Source organism: Staurois parvus, unplaced genomic scaffold (assembly GCF_062004578.1).
Source record: "Staurois parvus isolate SC_StPar_1 unplaced genomic scaffold, SC_StPar_1.0 ptg000159l, whole genome shotgun sequence".
NCBI lineage: Eukaryota > Metazoa > Chordata > Amphibia > Anura > Ranidae > Staurois > Staurois parvus.
The window spans coordinates 2,016,158-2,043,978 of record NW_028317955.1 but is presented as its reverse complement, the minus strand read 5'-3'; the positions used below and the strand labels follow the sequence as shown (position 1 = coordinate 2,043,978).

The 27,821-nt window shown below is 45.8% G+C and overlaps 3 protein-coding genes and 1 long non-coding RNA gene across 7 annotated transcripts in view; 1 reads left to right on the top strand and 3 right to left on the bottom strand.

The window, feature by feature from the left end:
* The window catches only part of MTCH2 (mitochondrial carrier 2), a 68,586-nt gene that overhangs the window by 7,076 nt on the left and 33,689 nt on the right, over positions 1-27,821 (top strand). The window lies entirely within an intron of this gene.
* Positions 1,168-27,821, bottom strand: LOC149463121 (phospholipase A2, membrane associated-like). 3 transcript variants are annotated; one of them, XM_089675828.1, is made up of 3 exons: positions 17,834-17,953; positions 4,683-5,382; positions 1,168-1,361 (listed from the first exon to the last, which is right to left on the bottom strand). In XM_089675828.1, exon 2 carries the CDS (start codon positions 5,350-5,352, stop codon positions 4,717-4,719), a length of 636 nt encoding a protein of 211 aa, XP_089531954.1. In that variant the 5' UTR covers positions 5,353-5,382; positions 17,834-17,953; the 3' UTR covers positions 1,168-1,361; positions 4,683-4,716. The 3 variants fall into 3 exon arrangements, with proteins under 3 accessions (XP_089531954.1, XP_089531951.1, XP_089531953.1); XM_089675825.1 differs by lacking the exons at positions 1,168-1,361; positions 17,834-17,953 and adding an exon at positions 27,612-27,821 and having other exon boundaries at positions 4,120-5,382; XM_089675827.1 differs by lacking the exons at positions 1,168-1,361; positions 17,834-17,953 and adding an exon at positions 8,165-8,317 and having other exon boundaries at positions 4,120-5,382.
* On the bottom strand, positions 11,549-12,662 carry LOC149463123 (uncharacterized). Its single transcript, XR_016312514.1, has 2 exons — positions 12,423-12,662; positions 11,549-12,267 (listed from the first exon to the last, which is right to left on the bottom strand). It is a non-coding gene; the product is annotated as an uncharacterized LOC149463123 (long non-coding RNA).
* On the bottom strand, positions 14,417-17,893 carry LOC149463122 (basic phospholipase A2 Ceg-N6-like). 2 transcript variants are annotated; one of them, XM_089675830.1, is made up of 2 exons: positions 17,782-17,893; positions 14,417-15,336 (listed from the first exon to the last, which is right to left on the bottom strand). In XM_089675830.1, the coding sequence occupies exon 2, from the start codon at positions 15,304-15,306 to the stop codon at positions 14,740-14,742; it is 567 nt and encodes a 188-aa protein (XP_089531956.1). In that variant the 5' UTR covers positions 15,307-15,336; positions 17,782-17,893; the 3' UTR covers positions 14,417-14,739. The 2 variants fall into 2 exon arrangements, with proteins under 2 accessions (XP_089531956.1, XP_089531955.1); XM_089675829.1 differs by having other exon boundaries at positions 17,762-17,785.

Below are 27,821 nucleotides of genomic sequence, written 5' to 3'. Positions count from 1 at the left end.
TGTGTTGGTTCTTGGTCACCTCTGATGTTGTTTGTTGGTTCTTTGTCACCTCTGATGTCGTGTGTTGGTTCTTGGTCACCTCTGATGTCCTGTGTTGGTTCTTGGTCACCTCTGATGTCGTTTGTTGGTTCTTGGTCACCTCTGATGTCGTGTGTTGGTTCTTGGTCACCTCTGATGTCACTTGTTGGTTCTTGGTCACCTCTGATGTCACTTGTTGGTTCTTGGTCACCTCTGATGTCACTTGTTGGTTCTTGGTCACCTCTGATGTCCTGTGTTGGTTCTTGGTCACCTCTGATGTCCTGTGTTGGTTCTTGGTCACCTCTGATGTCCTGTGTTGGTTCTTGGTCACCTCTGATGTTGCTTGTTGGAGCGGTGTACCTCCTGATTTTATTTTTTGTTTTTTTTATTATTTTAAATGCACTACTCAAGAGACATCCTGCACTCCTGGACATTTTGGATGCTGAAGAGCCTTCAGCCAGCGTAGCATTTTGAAATCAAGATCTTCTTTGACGGGATTTTCTATCTTCACAGCAGCCACAGCTGCAGAACTCTTAACATATTAAACTGTTGCTCACTCAGGAGATAGTATGTGTTATCAGCCTGCAGGCCGATATGACAGAGCATCAACTGTCAGACATTAGGGGGTTTATTTACTAAAGCTGGAGAGTGCAAAATCAGGCTTCCTTCTGCATAGAAACCAATCAGCTTCTAACCTCAGCTTGTTCAATGAAGCTTTGGCAATGAAACCTGGAAGCTGATTGGTTGCTATGCAGAAGGGAGTCTGATTTTGCACTCTCCAGCTTTAGTAAATAAACCCCTAGGTGTCCTCTGACTTACCTGCTCAGTCCTCCTCAGACAAAGCAGGTTAATCTGAATAAGGGAGTGGCTGTTATGTTTCCTATGTAAGCCGGGTCCTCAGTTTCATCACTTACAGTGCAGGACTTCTGGTCCTGTGTTGTATCTGATGATCTCAGAATGCCTGTGACTAGCAGAAGGACAACCACTGGTCATGCAGCTGGTAGGAAGCCTGCTGAAGCATTAATAGGGTAAGTCTAGTTACCTTAAACCTAATTGTGATTGGTTGTCTATAAATGCTCCTGGAAGTGTGACAGCTTTCATTCTCATCAAAAATAGTTTTAAGGATGTATTAATAATTACAAAGCCGCATTGATTTCACCTTTTATGTACACTTAGAGTTCTGCTTTAGGTTGGTTGTAGATTACATAGTAGCAGTAGGGTCTTTCTGTGCGGATGTCAGGTTATTCTGGCACGGCCAGTCAAGATGGCCCAAGATCCTGAACCCGGAAGAAGACTTGGTGAAGATGTTGGTGCCAACGAGGGAGCTTGTGGTCTTTGCAATGCTGGAGAGGGAAGTAAGTATAGTTCTGCTTTTAGAAGGAGAAGTTTAAGTAAAGCACTTTATTTTTTTATGAACTTGAATATTTTAAGTTACCTGCAGACATTGACAAATTACCTGCTGAATCCGACAAGATTAAAGCTGAACTTTAGGTACGCTATATTGTCAGAAGTATTGGGCCGCCTGCCTTTCCACGCACGTGAACTTTATTGGCATCCCAGTTTTAGTCTCCAGGGTTCAATATTGAGTTGAACATGAGGAAAAGGAGTAGCAGCACTCTAATATACAAACAGCAGACTTCTTTATTATTCAATCCTTGACGATTAAAAGACAGCAATACAGGGCTCTGGGAACATCAGTAGATGCGTTTCACACTCCTTTTAGTGCTTATTCATTATTTTATTCAGTTCCTCCACTCCAAACTCGCTCATCCATGTCTTTATGGACCTTGCTTTGTGCACTGGTGTGTAGTGATGTTGGAACAGGAAGGGGCCATCCCCAAACTGTTTCCACAATGTTTGGAGCATGAAATTGTCCAAAATGTCTTGGTATGATGACGCCTTAAGAGTTCCTTTCACTGGAACTAAGGGACCAAGCCCAACCCCTGAAGCACAACCCCACACCATAATCCCCCACCCCCCACCAAACTTTACGTCTGGCACAATGCAGTCAGGCAAGTACTGTTTTCCTAGCAACCGCCAAACCCAGACACGTCCATTGGATTGCCAGAGAAGCGTGATTTGTCACTCCAGCGAACACGTCTCCACTGCTCTAGAGTCCAGTGGCGGTGTGCTTTACACCACAGCATCCAACGCTTTTCATTGCACTTGGTGATCTAAGGCTTGGATGCAGCTGCTCGGCCATGGAAACCCATTCCATGAAGCTCTCTACACACTGTTCTACTGTGCTAATCTGAAGGCCACACCAAGTTTGGAGGTCTTTAGCTATTGACTCTCCAGGCATTTCATTCTGTCATTTTACGTGGCCTAACACTTTGTGGCTGAGTTGCTGTTGTTCCCAGTTGTTTCCACTGTGATGTAATACCACCAACAGTTGACCGTGGAATATTTAGTATCCAGGAAATGTCACGGATGGACTTATTGCACAGGTGACAACCTATCACAGTACCACGCTTGAATTCACTGAGCTCCTGAGAGCGACCCATTCTTTCACAAATGTTTGTAGAAGCAGTCTGCATGCCTAGGTGCTTGATTTTATACATCTGTGGCCATGGAGGGGATTGGAACACCTGAATCCAATGATTTGGAGGGGTGTCCCAATACTTTTGGCAATATAGTGTATGTTTTTTATTGCATAGTTTTATACCCGAGTGATCCTTGTTGAAGCTGCAGATCTCTGTAGTAGTTGCTACAACTATAGTGATTGCAGCGGTCTTCTGGGTCCAGCTGACTTTCAATATAGTAACCACATGGAGTCACATGCTCCACACTGCCACCTTTTTGTATTCTTTTCAATAAATACAAAGCATTCTGTGTTTGACTGAGGTAGAGATTGTGACATCACAGTCCTGTTCCTCCAACTTGTCCAATTGGGGAATGCCTTGTGTTCTTTGAAGAAAAAATAAAAAGACATTCTGTAAATGGCAGCTGAGCCAAGTGAGCGCCCCATTGTGGTTACTATGCAGAAGGGCAGCTACTTGGCACTAGGCCCAGAAAACTGCTGCTATTGCTGTAAGGCGATTACTACAGTGATTTGCAGCTTCAACAGGCATCAGTCAGGTATGAAATAAGCGTACTTACTGTACATTTTCACAACCTGAACCAAAGTAACTATACAATACAATTCAGACATAAACTACAGATCCAGTGTGTATTGTTGGTGAGAGATTGCAGCACAGGCGGGTTTGTATGTGGGTAATGTGCTTGCTTGGGACTCCCCTGGCGCTGGCCATTTTTCATGTGAATGATCCAACACATCCAGGTGACAATTTGGATGGAGTTTTGATGTCTTGGCTGCAGTTGGGTTTTAATGCTGTTAGTGAATACATCATTGTCTGTGTGCAGATTTGTATGTGGCATGGGATAGAATACACCGTCTGGGTGTGGTGAGTGCAGATCAGGGCACTGAGATCTGTTGTAGGCTGAGTATAGAATTGAGCAGATTGGCGGTAGAATCCTATCTGTCACAGGGACATACTATGCTCCTGGGGGCCACAGTCTACCACGTCTATTCCAGAGGTTTGTTTGGTTTAGTCACAAGCTAATCATTATCCTGCTCTGGAAAGCTTTCGGGCAATAATATGAAAGTCCACAATGAGATCATCAAGGTAAAGGTGAATTCTCCAGCAGCACCCAATCCTGACAACCAGTCACTCCCTGAGCCAAATCTCGGTCCAGTGATGTGCATGAGAGCAGAGACTCTCATCTCATTGGCTCAGATACTGCAGCGGCAGCCATTGGCTCCTGCCGCTGTCGATCACAGCCAGTGGGGGGGGGGTCAAACCGTGCTTTGTGTGTCTTATGGACACACAAAGCTGGCTCAGGAGTGAGCACGTGCAAATGCCTCCATAGCAGGCTGCTTGCTATGTGGCCCTCGACGTGGGGGGGAGCCAGGAACGCTGGCAGGGGATCTGAAAAGAGGAGGATCAAGGTTGCTCTGTGCAACACCTTTGCACAGGGCAGGTAAGTATGACATGTTTGTATAAAAAAAAAAAAAACTAATTGAGCCTGTCAAATCACTTTAAATAAACAAACAAAAACTGTACAGTTTTGCAATTTCCACCACTTGCAAAAAAGGCACAATTGAACATTTGCAAATATTTATTAATTCCATAAAAGTTTACAGTTTAGATTTCATAGTGATTGCGTACTCTTTATTTTGTGTTTGCTTGGTCTAATATTAGTTTTGGTGTGATTTATTTATTTATTTTGTCAATCAAAAATATCGATTTGATAAACATTTGACCAACTATCAAAGGACCTGCAAAAGCAGTGGAGGGAGACTCTGGTGGGGGCACCTATCGCCAGGCAAGGACTCTGGTGGGGACACCTGACATAAGTTGGCACTGTGATGGGGAGACTCGATGAGGGGGCACACTGAAAATTGACAAATATTATTAAAATGCTATGGAAATGGTACATTGCTTGTTTTATGGACTACATATATTCAAGGATCTGAGTCCTAGCACAAACATGAGATTTGAGCTGCTGCTGGAAGAGAATATTATTGACGTCCCGTCTTTTTATTTCAGGATTAGAGTGTATTTTCCAAATTCTGAAAGCTATATATCAAAAATTACCAAACTGGTTTGGCCACCTGAAGTTAAAGAATGAGCTCATGGCCTGGCAGTGAGTGTAAATCTTACTTTGTAATGCATCCTTTTTTCTGTTCCGCTCACTTTATATCCAGAGTGGCGTTCCTTTCGGATCCTTCCATTTCATAGCTTGGCTTCTCTTCTTCCATCTTTTCTTCCTGCTCTTCACTTTGTCTGTCTCATTCACTCTGGTGACCTCTGTCAGGTTGGTGGGGTTCATATTTGGGGGCATCTGTGGACAAGTTTCATGAGGACCCACACACTGATCTTTCTTGTTATAAAAGTAATATTTGCCCTTTCCCTTCTTTGCTTTTGTCAGACATTCTGCAAACTGTTTGTCGCACTCACATGCCATCCTGCCACAGAGTGAAGATGATTTGCATTCGGTTTGTGACTGATTGCAGGAAAAGCGATACAACTTCCACTTAACCTTGCTGTGGCATTGCAGTTCCACCCTGGTGTAGCGGTAACAACAGTCATGAAGAAGGCAGCATCGATCCACATCATCGACGGGTGTCCCTGAGCCACCAGCGCCACAATAACATCCGTATAGGTTGATGGCCAACAAGGGAACTTTGAGTCTTTCTCTGTAGCACAAAAGGGTCACCGCCATATCCAACAAGCCGCGTTTTTCACGCACCGGAGTGTTGGTACAACTTCCATGCATCTGGTAGTGGGTGTAGCATGTGTAGATCAGGATGAAGAGCAAAGGCTTGTTCATTGCAGATATGTGGCAGATTGTGGGGATTTTCTGTTGAGAAACAAAACAGAATTATTTTATATCTGAAAAAAAGGTAAAAAACTTGTAGGCCCTCTTCCTCACCACTACCACCAAACAACCCACCTAAAAGATAGCATGCAGCCCCTCAGATCTTACACATGCTGTGGCTGGGATTCTGTGTCCTATCAATGGGCAGTACTGCTACCAAACGCAATCCATTCAAGTGAATGGAGCCGCACCACAGACAATCAAATGCTTGGCTTGCTCAGTTGCTGATCTCCTTTCAGAGAAGAGGTAGAGTCTAATCAATATAAACCCCACTCCAAAATGTACCCCTTTCTTCTTGTATTTAATTCATCAAGAAAAGAAACCGCATACATTGATATCCCCACCCAAAACCACCTTCCTTGATGCCTTTCACCACTGCTGGATTGCTCACAAGGATAGGGGATTTTCCCCTGTGGGGCATGTAACTTTTTATTTCTGATATATTAAACTGTCACTCACTCTGGGGATAGTGTGCGTTATCAGACTGCGGGCAGGTATTTGACAGAGCAGCAACTGTTCGAGATTAGCTGACCTCTGAATCTCAAGGCTTGAGTCCTCCTTAGACAGAGGAAGTTAGTCTAAATAAGGGAGCGAATGTTATGTTTCATATGTTTACCAGACCATCGGTGTCATCAGTTACAGTGCAGGACTGCTGGCCTTGCATTGTATGTGATGACCTCAGTACCTATGACTGGCAGAATGACAAAAGCCTGCTGAAGCAATGAATAGGGTAAATCTAGTTGCTTTTTATTCTTCCCCTAGACCCTGGGCCTCCAAACGTTTCAAACAAAGAGCGAGTTTACTGTTCTTCAGACTTTAGGGGGTCCACATTGTAGCCAGTTGGGGTAGAAGATGTCCGGGGCCCAGCATCAGTGAGACTGAACATGGCCTCAGGGTTGGTGGTCAATAGGAGGAGTAGTGCCCCATCATTGGTATTAGTGGGAAGAATAGTGCCCCATCCTTGTTATTAGTGGGCGGAATAGTACCCCATCATTGGAATCAGTGGAAGAAATGGTGCCCAAATGTTAGTGTCAGTAGAGGGAATAGTACCTCATATTATTTGGAGTAATAGTGCCCCATCATTGGTATTGGTGGGAAGAATAGTGCCCCATCCTTGTTATTAGTGGGTGGAATAGTACCCCATCATTGGAATCAATGGAAGAAATGGTGCCCCAATGTTAGTGTCAGTGGTGGGAATAGTACCTCATATTATTGGTAGTAATAGTGCCCCATCATTGGTATTGTTGGGAAGAATAGTGCCCCATCCTTGTTGTTAGTGGGTGGAATAGTACCCCATCATTGGAATCAGTGGAAGAAATGGTGCCCCAATGTTAGTGTCAGTGGGAGGAAAATGAACCTCATATTATTGGGAGGAATAGTGCTCCAAGGACCAGATAAAGGCTAGCAAAGGTCTGCGGCTTGGAGACTGCTTGCCCTGGACTAAAGGAGCCTTTAACTTTTGCAGTATTAGGGAAGTTTTACTGCAAGGGCATTTTTTTTTGGAGTTCATCTGTTAGATTGAATGTTCAGGTTCATTAATAAACCTGATTGTGACTGGTTGTCTATAAATGCTTCAGGAAGTCTGACAGCTTTCATTCTCACCTGGACTGATGTTACGTGAAATTCAGGTACTAAGACGGCTTGCCTTAAAAAAAAAAATACTTTTAGTGATGTATTAAAAGAGACGTTTGGGGAAAGAACAAACCTATATATTTACCTAGATGGCTGCAGTATGCAACTGAGCTGCAGCTTTCCCTCACCAGCTCTAAGACCGAGAACAGAGCAATCACATGACCGTTGATCCCTCGATTCTTGGTCTTCAGTGAGTAGAAGGTGGTGACTGTCAGTTTCCAGCTCACTGCTATGTCCTTCCAGCGCTCACTGGAGCACTGGGCTGTGGAGGGGGTGGGTGTGTTTGGCCCAGGCTCTCAGCAGCACACTGAGATGCTGAGCCAGATGCCCGTCAGTCATCTGCGAATCTTGACATTGTCGGGACCCCTGCAGAGCCTGGACCAACTCTGTGATGTCAGCCAACACAGGGCTGTAGCCCACTGCTGGCTGATTCTCGGTCACAGGACTGTAGCCCACTGCTGGCTGATTCTCGGTCACAGGAGTGCCTAAATAAGTGCATTCCTGTGATCCATGAGAGAAGTATGGCCAAAGGAGCTTTGTCCATACTTTTCCTTTTTAATAATTCCAGAACTACATTAACTTGACCATTTTATGTACGCCTAGAGCTCAGCTTTAAGCTTGGTTGTAGACTACATAGCAGCAGTAGGGTCTTCCTGTGCAGATGTTAGGCTATTCATCAAGATGACCCAGGATACTGAACCTGGAAGAAGACCTGGTGAAGATATTGGCACCAGTGAGGGAGCTTGTGGACAATGCAGTGCTGGAGGAAGAAGTATTGTTCTGCTTTTGTAAGGATAAGCTTTGTTTTGAACTTTGTGAGCATGCTTTCAACCAGGGGCGGACTGACAACTCATGGGGCCCCCGGCAATTGGGGATCATGGGGCCCCTGTGTCCTTGCCCACACTCAAAACACACCCAAAAAAGCCTATAAAAGGTACCAGGGGCATTTTATGGGGCCCCCTACTGACCCCGGGTCCTCAGGCAGTACCCGAGTGCTCGAATGGTCAGTCCGCCCCTGCTTTCAACATAACTAGAGTTACCTACAGACTTTGACAGTCTGCCTGCCCAATCAGACAAGATTTGGCTACTTAAGCTGAACTTTTGGTATGTTTTTTTATTGTATAGCTTATACCTTTTATTATCCTTGTGGAAGTCGCAGCTCACAGTAGTAGTTGTCGCTAATTCTGTAATAGCAGCTGTCTTATGGGTCTAGGTCAAGGCATCCTCTTATTGGCTGAAGTGGAGATTGTGATGTCAATATCCTGCTCCTCCCCCTTGCCCAATCAGGGAATGCTTCGTGTTCTTTTGGAAAAAAAAAAAAAAAAAATACAAGGCATTCTGTGAATGGCGGCCGAGCCAAGTGAGCAACTCATTGTAGTTACTATGCAGGAAGGCAGACACTCAGCATTGGCCCTGGAAAACTGCTGCTATCACTGTAATGCGCTTACTGCAGTGATTTGCAGCTTCAACAGACATCAATCAGGTGTGAAGTATGTATACTTACTGTACATTGTCACAAGCTGAAGCAAAATAACTATACAATAGAATTCACACTTAAACTTGAGCTTCATTGTATATTGTTGGTGAGAGATTACGGCAAAGGCGGGTTTGAATGTGGGTAATGTGCTTGCTTTTGACTCCCGTGGCACTGGCCATTTTTCATGTGAATGATCCAACACGTCCAGATAACAATTTGGATGGAGTTTTAATGTCTTGGCTGAAGTTGGGTTTTAATGCTGTGTGAGATGTTAGTGGATACATCTTTGTATGTGGCACACTGAAACCGGGGAGTGCAAAATCTGGTGCAGCTTTGCATAGAAAACAATCCGTGTCCAGATTTTATTGCCAAAGTTTAATCGAACAAGCAGAAGTTAGAAGCGGATGGACTACCATGCACAGCTACACCAGATTCTGAGTGCTCCAGTTTTAGTAAATCCCCCCCCCCCACAGTCTAGGTGTGGTGAATGCAGATCAGGGCACTGAGATCTGTTGTTGCAGGTTACATAGTTAGTCTGGCTGAAAAAAAGACAAAAGTCCATCCAGTTAAACCATTAAAAAAAAAAAGTTATAATCCTATACCCACAGTTGATCCAGAGGAAGGCAAAGAAAAACCCACCAAATCATGATCCAGTTTGCTCCTGCAGGGGAAAAATTATCTTCCTGATCCCCCGAGAAGCAATCAGATATTCCCTGGATCAACTTTACCTATAAATGTTAGTATCCAGTTATATTCTGTGTATCCAAGAAAGAATCCAGGACTTTTTTAAAGTAATCCACTGAGCTGACCAGAAATAACTCTTGAGAGAGTCTAATCCACATTTTCACAGCTGTTACTGTGAAGAAACCTTTCCGTGTTTGGAGATTAAATTTATTTTCCTCCAGACGTAAAGAGTGCCCCCTTGTCCTCTGTAATGACCTCGGGATGAATAACTCTACACCGAGTTCACTATATGAACCACTGATGTATTTATACATGGAGATCATATCCCCCCTTATGTATTATACATGGAGATCATATCCCCCCCTTATGTATTATACATGGAGATCATATCCCCCCCTTATGTATTATACATAGAGATCATATCCTCCCTTACGTATTATACATGGAGATCATATCCCCCCTTATGTATTATACATGGAGATCATATCCCCCCTTATGTATTATACATGGAGATCATATCCCCCCTTATGTATTATACATGGAGATCATATCCCCCCTTATGTATTATACATGGAGATCATATCCCCCCTTATGTATTATACATGGAGATCATATCCCCCCTTATGTATTATACATGGTGATCATATCCCCCCTTATGTATTATACATGGAGATCATATCCCCCCCTTATGTATTATACATGGAGGTCATATCCCCCCTTAGTCTCCTCTTCTCAAGAGAGAATAAATTCAGTTCCTCTAATCTTTCCTCATAGCTGATCTCCTCCATGCCTCTTATCAGTTTGGTTGCCCTTCTCTGTACTTTCTCCAGTTCCCCAATGTTCTTTTTATGAATTGGTGCCCAAAACTGAACTGCGTATTCCAGATGAGGTCTTACTAATGATTTGTACCGGGGTAATATGATATCACTCTCTCTGGAGTCTATACCTCTCCTAATACAAGAGAGGATTTTGCTCACTTTGGAAACCTCAGCTTGGCATTGAATGCTATTATTAAGCTTGTGATCTACCAGAACCCCCAGATCCTTCTCCCCATTGATTCCCCCAGTTGTACCCCCCTAGTATGTATAATACATGCAGATTCTTAGCCCCCAAGTGCATGACCTTACATTTATCAACATTAAACCTCATTTGCCACATAGTTGCCCAGTTGCATTGAGGTTGGCTTGTAAGTAGGTTGAGTATAGAATTGAGCAGATTGGCAAGAAAATCCTGATTGTCACGCTGACATACTATACAATAAACTACAGCTCCAGTGTGTATTGTTGGTGAGAGATTGCAGCACAGGCAGGTTTGTATGTGGGCAATGTGCTTGTTTGGGACTCCCCTGGCGCTGGCCATTTTCATGTGAATGATCCAACACATCCAGGTGACAATTTGGATGGAGTTTTGATGTCTTGGCTGCAGTTGGGTTTTAATGCTGTTAGTGAATACATCATTGTCTGTGTGCAGATTTGTATGTGGCATGGGATAGAATACACCGTCTGGGTGTGGTGAGTGCAGATCAGGGCACTGAGATCTGTTGTAGGTTGAGTATAGAATTGAGCAGATTGGCGGTCGAATCCTATCTGTCACAGGGACATACTATGCTCCTGGGGGCCACAGTCTACCACGTCTATTCCAGAGGTTTGTTCTTTTAGTCACAAGCTAATCATTATCCTGCTCTGAAAAGCTGACGGGCAATAATATGAAAGTCCACAATGAGATCAGCAAGGTAAAGGTGAATTCTCCAGCAGCCATTCACCCAATCCTGACATCCATATCTTGACATGTGAGCAGATATATGTCCTGATTGTACTTTGCATGATTGAACATCTGCAGCATTCTCTTTGTATTTCTGATTAAAGAAAACCAGTCATTCTCAGCTTAAAGGTATACACCTGTCAAAGATGAAGACCTTAGAATGCATACAGGGAGGAAAACCTACAAGCTCAGCACTTCAATCAGATATCCAGTCCTTCAATCCCTCTTTCCTAGAGTGCGTCTATTTAAAATATATATACTTCTAGCAGAACAAAAGTAAGCAGATACTTCCCCCCCCTCACTCCTTCACTGGTGTTGACATTTTCTCATTGGATGTGGGAGTCTTCAGCTGTCTTGATTGGCCAGCGGAGAATGGCGTAACACACATATGCGCACAGGAGTTCATTCATGCCAGCTCTGAACTGTGCTGGGAATGTACACAGAGCTGTGTATGCAGTAAAGAGGGTGAAGGTTCATTAAAAAAAACAACAAATATATAAAACCTAGCGTTCAAATTTAAGAGGGGGGAAAAAATCACCACACATACACATAACATACACTTTTGCAATTTTCACAAATTACAAAAAGACACAATTGAAAATTTGCAAATATTTCTTTATTAGCTACGGTACATACAATTTTACAGTTTAGATTTCATAGTAATCTCTGTACTATATTTTGTGATTGCGTGTTCTAATATTGATTTCAGTGTGTTTTTTTTTTTTTTAATTAAAAATATTGATTTGATAAATATTTGAGCAACTATTGCAAGACCTGCAAAAGCAGTGGCACCATATTTTTATTCTATTAGTTCTGTGCTTTCAGAAAATGTATGGTTTAGAGCAGGCATCACTAAATGGCGAAACAGGTTTAGGCCAGGTGACAGTCCCATCTGGACCACCAGACAGCCTCCAGCACAGGTTCTCACATCTTCCGCAGTTATTAGTTGTTAGGACAGCTGGTGTCCTAACAATCAATGACATCACGTGCATGGCCTGCCCCTGAAATCACATGAGGACGAAAGTGGAACTTGATCCAGCTCCCCCTTCTGCCTGTCTGGCACTAAAAGGGTACAGGGATATCTTATATGGGGGGTATAATGGGGGCATTTGATATTGAGGTGGACTGTAATGGAGACATCTGTTTTAAGGGGGAATATGAAAGGGGCACTCTGATGGGGGCTCTTGATGTAACTGGGTATTCTGGTGGGGACGCCGGACGTAAGGCGGCACGCTGGTGGGGATGCCGGACCTAAAGAGGCACGCTGGTGGGGTCGTCGGACCTAAGGAGGCACACTGGTGGGGTCGTCGGACCTAAGGAGGCACACTGATGGGGTCGTCAGACCTAAGGAGGCACACTGGTGGGGTCGTCGGACCTAAGGAGGCACACTGGTGGGGTCGCCGGACGTAAGGCGGCACATTGGTGGGGTCGCGGGACGTAAGGCGGCACATTGGTGGGGTCGTCGGACCTAAGGAGGCACACTGGTGGGGTCGTCGGACGTAAGGCGGCACATTGGTGGGGTCGCGGGACACTGGTGGGGTCGCGGGACGTAAGGCGGCACACTGGTGGGGTCGCGGAACGTGAGGCGGCCCACTGCTGGGGTCGCCGGACGTGAGGCGGCCCACTGCTGGGGTCGCCGGACGTGAGGCGGCCCACTGCTGGGGTCGCCGGACGTAAGGCGGCCCACTGCTGGGGTCGCCGGACGTGAGGCGGCCCACTGCTGGGGTCGCCGGACGTGAGGCGGCCCACTGCTGGGGTCGCCGGACGTGAGGCGGCCCACTGCTGGGGTCGCCGGACGTGAGGCGGCCCACTGCTGGGGTCGCCGGACGTGAGGCGGCCCACTGCTGGGGTCGCCGGACGTGAGGCGGCCCACTGCTGGGGTCGCCGGACGTGAGGCGGCCCACTGCTGGGGTCGCCGGACGTGAGGCGGCCCACTGCTGGGGTCGCCGGACGTGAGGCGGCCCACTGCTGGGGTCGCCGGACGTGAGGCGGCCCACTGCTGGGGTCGCCGGACGTGAGGCGGCCCACTGCTGGGGTCGCCGGACGTGAGGCGGCCCACTGCTGGGGACGCCGGACGTGAGGCGGCCCACTGCTGGGGTCTCCGGACGTGAGGCGGCCCACTGCTGGGGTCTCCGGACGTGAGGCGGCCCACTGCTGGGGTCGCCGGACGTAAGGCGGCCCACTGCTGGGGTCGCCGGACGTGAGGCGGCCCACTGCTGGGGTCGCCGGACGTGAGGCGGCCCACTGCTGGGGTCGCCGGACGTGAGGCGGCCCACTGCTGGGGTCGCCGGACGTGAGGCGGCCCACTGCTGGGGTCGCCGGACGTGAGGCGGCCCACTGCTGGGGTCGCCGGACGTGAGGCGGCCCACTGCTGGGGTCGCCGGACGTGAGGCGGCCCACTGCTGGGGTCGCCGGACGTGAGGCGGCCCACTGCTGGGGTCGCCGGACGTGAGGCGGCCCACTGCTGGGGTCGCCGGACGTGAGGCGGCCCACTGCTGGGGACGCCGGACGTGAGGCGGCCCACTGCTGGGGTCTCCGGACGTGAGGCGGCCCACTGCTGGGGTCGCCGGACGTGAGGCGGCCCACTGCTGGGGTCGCCGGACGTGAGGCGGCCCACTGCTGGGGTCGCCGGACGTGAGGCGGCCCACTGCTGGGGTCGCCGGACGTGAGGCGGCCCACTGCTGGGGTCGCCGGACGTGAGGCGGCCCACTGCTGGGGACGCCGGACGTGAGGCGGCCCACTGCTGGGGTCTCCGGACGTGAGGCGGCCCACTGCTGGGGTCGCCGGACGTGAGGCGGCCCACTGCTGGGGTCGCCGGACGTGAGGCGGCCCACTGCTGGGGTCGCCGGACGTGAGGCGGCCCACTGCTGGGGTCGCCGGACGTGAGGCGGCCCACTGCTGGGGTCGCCGGACGTGAGGCGGCACACTGCTGGGGTCGCCGGACGTGAGGCGGCCCACTGCTGGGGTCGCCGGACGTGAGGCGGCCCACTGCTGGGGTCGCCGGACGTGAGGCGGCCCACTGCTGGGGTCGCCGGACGTGAGGCGGCACACTGCTGGGGTCGCCGGACGTGAGGCGGCACACTGCTGGGGTCGCCGGACGTGAGGCGGCACACTGCTGGGGACGCCGGACGTGAGGCGGCCCACTGCTGGGGACGCCGGACGTGAGGCGGCCCACTGCTGGGGTCTCCGGACGTGAGGCGGCCCACTGCTGGGGTCGCCGGACGTGAGGCGGCCCACTGCTGGGGTCGCCGGACGTAATGCGGCCCACTGCTGGGGTCGCCGGACGTAATGCGGCACACTGCTGGGGTCGCCGGACGTAATGCGGCACACTGGTGGGGTCATTGTGCGTAAGGCAGCACACTGTTGGGGTCGCCGGACGTAAATATTAAAATGCTATGGAAATTGTGCATTGCTTATTTTCTAGATTACATATAAACAATGATCTGAGTCAAAACACAAACATGAGATTCAAGCCACTGCTGGAAGAAAATCTTCCTGCCTGGACCTCTTTTTAATTCCATACCACTGGTTTTAGAGTGTATTTCGCTTGCGGTGATTGTAGAGTGTATTTCACAAATTCTGAAAGTTTTTTTACATGTGAAAAATTAAAAAATGGCGTGGCCACCTGAAATTAAAAAAAAAAAAAAATGAGCGCATGGCCTGGCATCGAGCGTAAATCTTACTGTGTAATACATTCTGCTTTGATTTCCGTTAGAACTTTCTGAGTGTACCGCACACTAATGGACACCCAGACGTTCTATCCAGAGTGGTGTCCCTTTTGGGTTTCAGCCTCTTCCTGCTTTCTGCTTCGTCTGTCTCTTCCTTCCGATGGCTGCTTCCAGGTTGGCTTGGCTCATACTTGGGGGTACCGGTGGACAAGCTGCATCAGGGCTCGGACATAGCTTTTTCTTGTTATAGAAGTAATATTTTTTCTCTCCCTTCTTCGATGTTGTCAGACATTCTGCAAACAATCTATCGCACTCGCATGCCGCCCTGCCACAGAGTGTATTCGTTATGCATTCCGCCTTAGATTGCTTGCAGGAAAACTGGTAAGCGCTGGTCTTGCTGTGGCATTGCAGAGTCTCCCTCGCGTGGCGGTAACAACAGTCGTGAGCGAGGCAGCATTGATCCACTTCATCGACAGGGGTCCCGGAGCCACCAGCGCCACAATAACATCCATATAGGAAAAGGCCTGTCAAGGGAACACTGAGTTTGCTTTTGTAGCACCAAAGGCTCACCGCCATATCCATCAGATTGCGTTCATCACGCACCAAAGTGTCGGTACAACTTCCAAGCATCCAGTAGTGGGTGCAGCATGTGCAGACCAGGATGAAGAGCAAAAGCTTGTTCATTGCAAATATGTGGCAGAAATTGGGGGGTTTCTGTTGGGAAACAAAATGGAGTTCTTTTATATATGGTAAAAAAAAGCTAGGAGGCCTCGTTCACGTGGTTGACTGGGCGGGGGCTGTAAGAACAAAAGCGGTTGAGCTGCAGTTTTAGCGCCCCCCTTCCCAAAAGCCCACTTAAAAGATGCATGCAAGCACTTGGGAACTTATACATGCGGCAGTTGGGATGCTTTTGCTTATACCTTGTGCCACGTTCAGTGGGCAGTATGGCCACCAAATGCAGCCTACAACAGCAAACCAAGTGCTTGGCTCACTCACAGTTGTGGTGCTGTATTTATATAGAGAATGCTCTGCCTGGCTGTCAAAGAAAATGAAAAAAAAAAACAGACATTCAGGAGGCAGCAGTATTGCCTCTTGAATGCCTAGCAACCATTGCTTTACTGCCCTCTGAAAAGGGATCCACACTGGGGAGGTAGATGTTGCTGCAGTTGTGCATGAACTCATGGGGGGGGGGGATTTAAAGCTTTCTCCACTTATAGCCTATATATTACACCTATATTTAGGGTGTAACCTATTGATAAGCGCCCCAACCCCCTCATGCATAGACCTACCTCCAAGTCCCATCTTATAGTTCACAATGGACTATGAGGGCACTGGTCATCACATTCATAGTCCATTGACTTTTTCTGCAGCTCAGTAACTAAAAACCCATATTTATTTATTTTATTTCAGGTACTTATATAGCGCTGTCAATTTACGCAGCGCTTTACATATATATTGTACATTCACATCAATCCCTAACCCTCAAGGGGTGTACAATCTAAAGCCCCTAACTCACATTCATACAAACACCAATTAGGACCAATTTAGACAGGAGCCAATTAACCTACCAGCATGTCTTTGGAGTGTAGGAGGAAACCGGAGTACTCGGAGGAAACCCATGCAGGCACAGGGAAAACATGCAAACTCCAGGTAGGTGGTGCTGTGGCTGGGATTTGAACCAACAACCCTAGTACTGCCAGGCGGAAGTGCTAACCATTTAGCCACTGTGCATATGGAGATACAGGCAGAGAGCTGTTGGAAGTGTCAGCGGGAGCTGGACATTGCACCCACGATCCACTGATAGCGGGTGTAATACTTTGCCTGCTTCTGTGTAGAAAAACATGCACTTTTTTTGCCAGCAAAAATGTGCATTTATTCTTTTTTTTTTTTTTTTTTCTTGACCCCTTCCTGACTCGTCTCCCAACATTTAGATCCTGTTAAAGTAATTGGCAATCACAGCGGTCATATGATCAGAAAGCTCCTGATCACAGGTATGCACCAGGAGCTTTCTGGCACCCACTTGTTACTGTGCTGGGAGCAACACTGCAGATACAGGACACTGTGTACATCGGCACGATATCCCGTATCTTAGAAGTAGCAGCGCTATGCGAACTGACCACACCAACATGGGTCTAGTTCCACGCTTGGTGTGGTCAGAGTGTAAACATGAAAAAGGAAACTTGCTGATTTATAGTACAATGGAACAATGAAATCTCCACTACTCAATACGCTTCAATATCTGTATAGGCATCCCAGAAAGTGATATGTGAAAGAAAACTAGCTTAAACTGAAGAAAGATCCAAAACGAGTGTGGTTCAATCCCTCTTTTTGTATAGAGTCCATCCATAAAGCAATGGGATTCTTTGTATAAACAGCATAAAGCATAAATTCATTACAGATCGATGTGTCCCTTCACCAATTCAAATGGAGACCCACTCACCAGATACTATTGCCTCTTTGAACAAAGATCGGAAAAAAAGTGCTCTAAACTATTGTTAGGGGTAAATGCTTCTCTCGTGCTCTCTGATCTCTCCCTCCCCCCCTTATCTCCTCTTTTCCCCACAGTATTCATATAACGAGGACATGGAAAATGAAACTACATAGCATAAGTCCTCATGCACACTGGTCGTTTTTACAGCGGCTGTTTTTGGCTTTTGATGTTTTTTTCTACAGCTAGTAAACCCCCAGCATGTTATCCTATGTGTCCATACACACAGACAGTAATCAACGTTTTTTTGGCTGGAAAAAACCCAGGACTAGTTGGTTTCCAGAGGAGCTTTTTAGCTGTAAAAAAGCTCCAATGCTGAAAAATGCAGTAAATCATGGTAAAACACTGCAAACGGGCATTTTTTGGCTTTTTTCTTTTTTTTTTTTTCACAAAAAAAAAAAAAATGCTAAAAACGCAAACGTGGGAAAATGCCGCTAAACGCTAATGCAAAAACACTGAAAAAGTCATGCATTTAAAGTGACTTTACATAGCTAACATCACCAGTGTTTTCAAAACACCCCGTGTGCATGGAGACTTAATACTACTAGACCATAGGTATTTGTGAATTAAAAAGCAAACATATATCTTACAAAGCGGATCACAAGGTATGTGAAGCGGTGTGCAAATCACTATCTTTTTAGTAAAACCTACAAGTGCCATAAAATGTATACCCGATTCTATATCCAGGTGTCCCGCCACCACTTTGGATGGACAGTCACTCACCGTCTAATGTTGCTTCTCTTTATAGAGAGATCAGCAAATTCCTGTAATCCTATGAAGCTGTTAGCAGGAGTCTTCCTTCTCCTGTCACTCCACGGTATTCATATCATAAGACCATGGGAAAATAAAACAATACATGGCATATGATTGCTAAAATCAACTGTTATTTATTAAAGCGCAAATATACTCACAAACATTTGTCATCCTTGTGATTTTCTCAAGAGAAAGTCATGCACAGTGTTTCTCAGGCTCTCCCGTTCTTTTGGCTTCCCTGAATTAAACTAGAGGGACTCAATGGGGGGTAACATCCATTCCCCGATCCCTCCTGCGACTAATAATCCTAGGACCAATGAAAAAGTGTATAAAAAAAAAATAAAAAATCCCCCTGTTTACACCCCATTTAAGAAGTATAGCATACAGTGGATATAAAAAGTCTACACACCCCTGTTTAAATTGTCGGGTTTCTGTGATGTAAAAAAATTAGACAGATAAATAATTTCAGAACTCTTTCCACCTTTAGTGTAACCTATAAACTGTACAACTCAGTTGAACAACAAGCTGAAATCTTTTAGGTGGAGGGAAGTAAAACTAAAACATTTTAAATTATTTGGTTGCATAAGTGTGCACACCCTTAAACTAATACTTTGTTGAAGCACCTTTTGATTTGATTCCAGCACTCAGTCTTTTTGGGTATGAGTCTATCAGCATGGCACATCTTGACTTGGCCACTCTTCCTTGCAAAAACACTCAGAATATGTCAAATTACGAGGGCAGCTCCTGTGCACAGCCCTCTTCAGATCACCCCACAGATTTTCGATTGGATTCAGGTCTGGGCTCTGGCTGGGTCTTTCCAAAACATTAATCTTCTACTGGTGAAGCCATTCCTTTGTTGATTTGGATGTATGCTTTGGGTCATTGTCATGTTGAAAGATGAAGTTCCTCTTCATGTTCAGCTTTCTAGCAGAAGCCTGAAGGTTTTGTGCCAGTATTGACTGGTATTTAGAACTGTTCATAATTCCCTCTACCTTGACTAAGGCCCCAGTTCCAGCTGAAGAAAAACAGCCCCAAAGCATGATGCTGCCACCACCATGCTTCACCGTGGGTATGGTGTTCTTTTGGTGATGTGCAGTGTTTGTTTTTGCGCCAAACATATCTTTTCGAATTATGGCCAAAAAGTCCAACCTTGGTTTCATCAGACCAGCACACATTTTCCCACATGCTTTTGGGAGTCTTCAGATGTGTTTTTGCAAAATTTAACCAGGCTTGGATGTTTTTCTTCATAAGAAAAGGCCTCCATCTTGCCAGTTTAGCCCTGACATATGAAGAATACGGGAGATTGTTGTCACATGTACCACACAGCCAGTACTTGCCAGATATTCCTGCAGATCCTGTAATGTTGCTGTAGGCCTCTTGACTGCCTCCCAGACCAGTTTTCGTCTCGTCATGTTCTAGGGTCATAGTCGAGGGTTAACTCTAAACTGATGACCTGTAAAGGCTTTTAAAGCGTCATCTATGGAGAATTTTGGGTAGCATAATTTTTTGCAATTCCACGGACATGTGCAATTTTTAATACATGACTTATTTGGCATCTATTGATTCAGTGCAACCCCATCTTAATATTTTTCCAAACAAATTGGGTATAATACTGTTTGTTTGCACTAAAATCCATTTTATTTCATTTTTTCCCGGGAAATATTGGTTTCATAAATAACCGTGCAAATATTGTGCAACATATTTGCAACTACCACCATTTTATTCTCTAGAGACTCTGATTTCAGGAAGCAAAAAAAAAATTTCTGGGGGGTTTACAGTGATGTCTAACAAAAAATGCTGGCTTTAACGTGCAAAAAAATGGAAAAATTATCCTAGTAGACATGTGGTTAATGAATATACTTATCTTTCATCTAGCTTCTGTACTACCAGGCTCAGATCATGCCTGTCTGATGTGGTAGTGCAGTAAAAAAATATGAGGGAAGCAGAGGATGAATGGTCAGCAGGACAGTGTACAGAGAGTCTCCAGGGTAGAGGATATGGTTAATAGTTTGTATGGCAGTGTATAAGGTATCAGCAGGGAAGAGAATATGGTCATTAGTTTGTAGGGCAGTGTACAGGGGATCAGCAGGGCAGGGGATGTGGTCATTGGTTTGTAGGGCAGTGTACAGGGGATCAGCAGGGCAGGGGATGTGGTCATTGGTTTGTAGGGCAGTGTACAGGAGATCAGCAGGGCAGGGGATGTGGTCATTGGTTTGTAGGGCAGTGTACAGGGGGTCAGCAGGGCAGGGGATATGGTCATTAGTTTGTAGGGCAGTGTACAGGGATCAGCAGGGCAGGGGATATGGTCAGTAGTTTGTAGGGCAGTGTAAAGGGTGTCAGCAGGGCAGGGGATATGGTCATTAGTTTGTAGGACAGTGTACAGGGGTCAGCAGGGCAGGGGATATGGTCAGTAGTTTGCAGGGAAGTGTACAGGGTGTCAGGGCAGAGGACAGAGGTCAGCAGGGCAGGGGATATGGTCATTAGTTTGTAGGGCATTGTACAGGGGGTCAGCAGGGCAGAGGATAGGTGTCAGCAGGGCAAGAGATATGGTCATTAGTTTGTAGGGCAGTGTACACGGTGTCAGCAGGGCAGGGGATATGGTCAGTAGTTTGTAGGACAGTGTACAGGGGTCAGCAGGGCAGGGGATATGGTCAGTAGTTTGTAGGGCATTGTACAGGGTGTCAGTAAGGCAGGGAATATAGTCATTAGTTTGTGGGGAAGTGTACAGGGTGTCAGGGCAGAGGACAGGGGTCAGCATGGCAGGGGATATGGTCATTAGTTTGCAGGGCATTGTACAGGGGGTCAGCAGGGCAGAGGACAGGTGTCAGCAGGGCAAGGGATATGGTCATTCGTTTGTAGGGCAGTGTACACGGTGTCAGCAGGGCAGGAGATATGGTCATTAGTTTGTAGGGCAGTGTACAGGGTGTTAGCAGGACAAGGGATATGGTCATTAGTTTGTAGGCCAGTGTACATGGTGTCAGCAGGGCAGAGGACAGGGGTCAGCAGGGCAGGGGATATGGTCATTAGTTTGTAGGGCAGTGTACAGGGTGTTAGCAGGACAAGGGATATGGTCATTAGTTTGTAGGACAGTGGGTCAGCAAGGCAAAGGTTGGGAGGTCAGCAAGAGAATGTACAGGAATTGGTAGGACAGGAGCTTTGGGGGGGGGGGGTGCATTTGAAAACTTTAGGGGGTGCAGCTCACTCCAACACCCCCCTATATCTGGCCATGAGTACTACTGGGGGTGAAGTTACACTCTTTCCAACAAGAACTCGGGAAATTATGAGTAGCACAGGATTACACACATATTTAGGATATTCTGTGGCTGGTGTAGTAGTCTGCAGGACTATAAACTTTCTTTCTTCACCGCTTTGCGGTTGCAATTTTTTATCAGTCTCAAATGCAAAAAATAATAAATGCACATTTTTTTATTAATCAATATGAGTGCATTTATTTATTTTCAAAATGTAGAGTTAGCCGTAATGCATTTTTGCTTTCAATATTTTTATTGAGAAAAAGCTAAATAATTTACAGTTGTGACCAAAATTATTCAACCCCCAATGCTGTAAAGGGGTTTAGGGACTATAGTGTACATTTGGAATTGTATTCAGAATCAAATCCTACAAGGACGTTGTAACTACCCAAATGCAACTAAAATGACATCAATTGTTTATGTAATACAGTAGTAAATGGTTCTTATGTGGTTTCTTCATTGCCACAATTATTCAACCCCTTAAAGACTACCACTCTGAAGAACAGAGGTTCATACAGGTGCTTTCCATCAGGTATTGAAAACACCTGTGGATGTCACCGAGCAGCAATCAAGCATAATAAGCACCAATTAGGCAGCTTTAAAATGACTGTGATACTCAGCTCCTTCTAGACATTTACTGGTGTGGTTACAAACATGGTGAAGGCAAGAGAATGGTCCAGGAAGACAAGAGAAGAGGTGATTTCTCTTCACAGGAAGGGCAATGGCTATAAGAAGATTGCAAAGATGTTAAACATACCAAGAGACACCTTAGGAAGCATCATTCGCAAATTCAAGGCAAAGGGCACTGTTGAAACGCTACCTGGTCGTGGCAGAAAGAAGATGCTGACTTCGACTGCTGTGCGCTACCTGAAGCGTAGAGTGGAGAGAAGTCCCCGTGTGACTGCTGAGGAACTGAGAAAAGATTTGTCAGATGTGGGTACAGAAGTTTCAGCCCAGACAATAAGACGCACACTGCGTAATGAAGGCCTCCGTGCCAGAACTCCCAGGCGTACCCCCTTGCTGTCTCCAAAGAATAAGAAGAGTCGACTGCAGTATGCCAAAAGCCATGTGGACAAACCACAAAAGTTGTGGGATAGTGTTCTGTGGACTGATGAAACAAAATTAGAACTGTTTGGGCCCATGGATCAACGCTATGTTTGGAGGAGGAAGAACAAGGCCTATGATGAAAAGAACACCTTGCCTACTGTGAAGCATGGTGGAGGGTCAATCATGCTTTGGGGCTGTTTTGCTTCTGCAGGTACAGGGAAGCTTCAGCGTGTGCAAGGTACCATGAATTCTCTTCAGTACCAGGAGATATTGGATGGAAACGTGATGCAGTCCGTCACACACCTGAGGCTTGGGAGACGTTGGACCTTTCAACAGGACAATGATCCCAAGCATACCTCCAAGTCCACTAGAGCATGGTTGCAGAGGAAAGGCTGGAACATTTTGGAGTGGCCATCGCAGTCACCAGACTTAAATCCGATTGAGAACCTCTGGTGGGACTTAAAGAAAGCAGTTGCAGTGCGCAAGCCTAAGAATGTGACTGAACTGGAGGCCTTTGCCCATGAAGAATGGGCGAAGATACCCGTAGATCGCTGCAAGACACTTGTGTCAAGCTATGCTTCACGTTTAAAAGCTGTTATAACTGTAAAAGGATGCTGTACTAAGTACTAAGATTGAATGTCACTTGGGGGTTGAATAAAACTGATAATGCTGTGAGCACAGAAAAGACATTTGTGGTTATTTCATTATAACTGTTATGTTATATTTGTCTGACCTACAAGTGCCTCTTTAATGTAAATGTAAGCAAGATGACTGAATGATCAAAAGCAATGTCAAACTGGCCAAAACACTCAATTTCAGTGGGGGTTGAATAATTTTGGTCACAACTGTACATACATCAGTCCTTTTACCTGATTATACCTAGGAGAAATGTATAAAGCATTGTAGAAAAAATGTACATCATAGAAAAGTTCAGCCAGGTTTACAGCTTTTAACTTGTCACCAAATCGTATTCAGACCACAGTAACAACTGCATGCGTGATGAGCACAACGAAGGTAAACATGTCAATACCAATCCAAATGCTTAGCAGTACCCTTCCGAAATAAGTATCCATTGGTTGTAAAAGGAAAGTGTTCAAAGAAACTGTATAGAAGAGAAAGAAAGGGAAGAAGAAACAAGAGGAAGAGATAGAACTAGGAAACTCCTTGAGATGTTGAAGTCATCCCTGAAGGAGGAGTTAACTATATATGCAGATATTTAGCCCAGGGGTCCCAAATCTGCAAATTGTTGCACTTTATCACCAATCTTGATGCAATGTGTTCATGGACCATAATACAAGAAGTCTTATGGTTTACTCCTCAGTGAGACAGAGGCTTTCTTCTATGCTCCCACTGTCAGGATTTTAGCAGCAAGAAGGGAAAAGATCAGTCGCTGAAAGCTACGAGAGATCCCAGGAATAGGTTCGTTTAACAATTTGGGGTTACTGCATTGTTGAGATACCAGTACCTTGGTGGAGACGGATAAAAGGTCTATTCCAGAAACCTTGTAACCTTGGGCAATTCCACCCTACATGGAGCATGGTGCCCCATATAGACCACCCTCTAAAGCAGTAAGGTAGTCTTAATAATTAATAATTTTATGTTAAATATTAATATTTTTTTTCATGTCTATTAGACATGGGGGGGGGGAGGGAAGCACTTACAATTGTTTTTGGTGCAAGGTCTGCTTTAAATTGAAGTGTTACTAAACCCCGGAGCCTGCATTCACTATATCCGGTCTCCCCGGACCCTGCATTCACTATATCTGGTCTCCCCGGACCCTGCATTTACTATATCTGGTCTCCCCAGACCCTGCATTCACTCTATCTGGTCACCCCGGGCCCTGCATTCACTATATCTGGTCTCCCCGGAGCCTGCATTCACTCTATCTGGTCACCCACAGTACACAGAACATGGAAGTGCAATTATTGTAATAAATATAAACTGCTAAATACTAGTGGTGCACCGAAATGAAAATTCTGATGCCGAAACCGAAAATTCAAAAATGCACTTGGCCGAAAACAGAAACCGAAATATGCAGTTTTTAAAAATTAATATATAGTTTTTGGAAAAAATACACTTTGATTAAAAGTGGATGTTGCACTGTCCCTTTAAAAAAATTTTCATCACTTTTTTATTCTTATCACAAGGAATACATGCATTAGAAATAATTAGTGACAGGTCCTCTTTATGGAGAGATATGCGGTCAATAAGACCCCACATCTCTCCTCTGCAATGTAAAGCATTGGATATAAAAAAGCATTGATCTAGTGCAGCAATGGGCAAACTACGGCCCGGTGGACCTTTTAATCCGGCCCGCGGAGCTAGGCTCCCGCTAGGCTCCTCTCACAGTCCGCCCTGAAGACCGGTGTAGCATGAAAATCTGTCTCCTATGAGGATCTGTCCCCCTCGACGTATCTGCGCATGTGCCGGAGATCGCTGATCGGCTGCTAATGCCTGAAACTGGCACATGCGCAGATACGTCGAGGGGGACAGATCCTCATAGGAGACAGGTTTTCATGCTACACCGGAACGGCGCGGGAACACGGCGAGAGGAACGCACGGATGAATTACTATGGGGGATGAATTACTATAGGGGGGATGAATTACTATAGGGGGGATGAATTACTATATGGGGGATGAATTACTATGGGGGATGAATTACTATATGGGGGATTAATTACTATGCTTACTATGGGGGAATATTACTATACTTACTATGGATGACACATACACATCATTCATCTACTCTTGGTCCGGCCCTTGGGTCCAATATATGAACCCATTGCGGCCCTCAAGTCAAAAAGTTTGCCCACCCCTGATCTAGTGCTTTGAAGAAGAAAAAAAACCCAATTTGCCAGAACCGGACGTGACTGTCCTCCAAGGGCATAGAGGCCATCTTTCCTTCACTTATCTCTATGCCCAGCCCTGGGATTATTTGATGGTTTCTCAGGTAAGGCTGAGAACTACCGTGCGGCAGCGAGGGGCGGGGCTTTTTCGGCACATGTATCGGTGCTTTTTTTCATGACGGCCAAAAGGGGTGTTTTCGTCTGAAACGTTTCAGCCACCGAAAGTTCAGTTCATCCCTACTAAATACCTTTTCTCATCAGCAGTTAGAGCAGTCTTGTGACTTCTATCTGTGTCCAGCTAAGCACTGGTTAAACTCCTTGTAGGAGGAGTTTTCATTCTCTCTACGAGGATGCAGGACCCCTGGCCTCTGGACAGTGCTGATTGGCCCTGTGCTGATCACATGCACTCTCCCAAGTAAAAAAAAAAAAACCTCTCTAGCAATACACACCAAACTGAGCATGTGCAGAGTGACTACACACAATATGTCTTAGCAGATAAGAGGGGGACACTGGAAGAAGGGGAGGGTCAGAGAAGTCAGGATCAAACAGCCTTTTTACACAATGCAGAGATTTAACCTCTGAGGTTCCACAATGAGTATAACAAGCATGCTTTCTGCATATACAGACTGATTTTACTGTTGTGGGTTAGTAACACTTTAAAGGATAAGTTCACCTTTCATAACATGTTACACCCATATTCAGGGCCATATACACTCTCCCTGCTCTCCGCCGATCCCCTCCTTTGACAGCTAGCAGGAGATCTTCTCCTACCACCACCCCGCTAGCTGTCAAACATTAAAAAAAACGCAGTCAATTGTGGCTCCACCCACCCAGCTGCATCACTCCTCTGTGAATATGAAACTACAAGACCTGACAGCCTTGGCGGCTATCGGCTTGTAGTTCTCAAAGAACTACCTCGGTGCTGTGGAGCGCCATGATAGTTCGTTTAATCTTCCGGTAATTATATTTGCTTGCTTGTACATCCCGTACCGGCAAGCAGAGATACTGACCGATCTGCAGGAGACCTGCATGGCACCAGCAATCTGCTGATCACTGGTGCAATACTGTCCAGGCTCCTGCAGCAAAAACAATAAATGCATTTTTTTTCCCCTGCAATTGTTTTTTTTATCAAAAGATGAACGTATCTCTTAAGTGTATCTAAACACAAAACCAAAAAAATGTAATATATGGCAGTTTACGAATCCATAGATGTGCTGGCTACGTTGGTTATATACAGTATATTTTGGGATTTTGGCTCAGTGTGAAATTACAAGGACACTGGATTTCTTGCACGGTCAAGAGGAGGGTTTCTGTATCTACAGCCACCGCATCGAAGGATTGGTAAGCTGCAATGTATTCATTTTTGTGTTTAAATTTAACTACACTTTAAAGGAATAGTGGGACCGCCACATACAGAAACTCAAATGCTTTCATATTCCCTCCCACACCAACAAAGTCTAAAACAATAACTATTGTGGAGTTGGGATCTGTAATTATGCTGGTTATTGGTTGAAGACATGTAAAATCATGTCTAATGTGCAGATAATAGAAGGTGAAAAGAGGGTGACTCCTCTTCACATGTTCAGTCCTGGCGTTATAAAGCAAAACCATTGCCATAATACAGAACCCTCATTGGCTGCTAATGACTATAGCCCTTAGTGCAGCTATTCTCGACATGGGTTCCTTGGAACCCTAGAGTTCCTTCTAGGTTTTCTAGGAGTTCATTGATTTGTGGTTGATTGACCTGCCATTGGATGGTGTCTACCTGGTACTTGGGCCAACGCCACTTTCCAGAGCCAGCGGCAGGACACCATTTATCTGGTTCCGATTTATGTAGAGCCAACATTCTGACGACCACTGAAAGGGGGCATTTTTACCATTGATCCCCAATGAATTGTATTCAGCAGGAGTTCCCTACAACATAAAAATTATTTCAAGGGTTCCCCTGAGGTGAATTGGCTTAGGAAGAGGCTTTATGACATTATAGCTCATCACACTCATACTCTAAAGCAGTGGTTCTCAACCTGTGGGTCGCGACCCCTTTGGGGGTCGAACGACCCTTTCACAGGGGTCCCCTAAGACCATCAGAAAACACATATTTCCGATGTGTAAAAAGCAGCTACTGTGTAGAAAGCAGCTACTCTGTTAAAAGCAGCTACTGTGTTGAAAGCAGCAATATTGGAGGTAAAACGACACCCATGAATTATAATTACTGGGTAAATAATTTTATGGTTGGGGGTCACCACTACATGAGGAACTGTATTAAAGGGTCACAGCATTAGGAAGGTTGAGAACCACTGCCCTAAAGCTACCTACAGACACTAGATGAGTATATGGCATGCAATTTTACAGTCCAACCAATGAAAGACCTTTTATAAGAAAGGTCTCTACAAACTTGCGTGTTTTTTTTTCAGCCATATGTTATTACGAGGCGTACAGTAGCAGTCAACTTGCAACCCACTCTGACCTCACCACTTGGCCAAGAGATGTCCTTCAAGATCTGGAGATACTTGCAGCCCTTTCCTAATCTGGCTATAGCTGACCTTTATCTGTCACCACTCTGGTTTCCCATACAAAAGTCCCCTTTATATGAAAGCACAGTACCTGTTTGCACAAGATGTCCCAAAGTTCTGCTTACAGAGTACGGGGTCTTCGCTGATGTTTGCTGTCTTCTTTTTGCTTTCTTCCTGGCTTCTGTAGCTGTGGATAGCGATGTGCTGGAATGCTGTGTACCACATAATTATGCCTTTAACCCCTTTCATGCGGAATACGGACCCATTGAGAGTCTCTTTAGTCAACCTAGTCTTCTTTATG

What these genes read in the sequence shown, in the direction of transcription:
- LOC149463121 (XM_089675825.1), bottom strand. Translation starts at nt 5,352, where the DNA reads ATGAACAAGCCTTTGCTCTTCATCCTGATCTACACATGCTACACCCAC.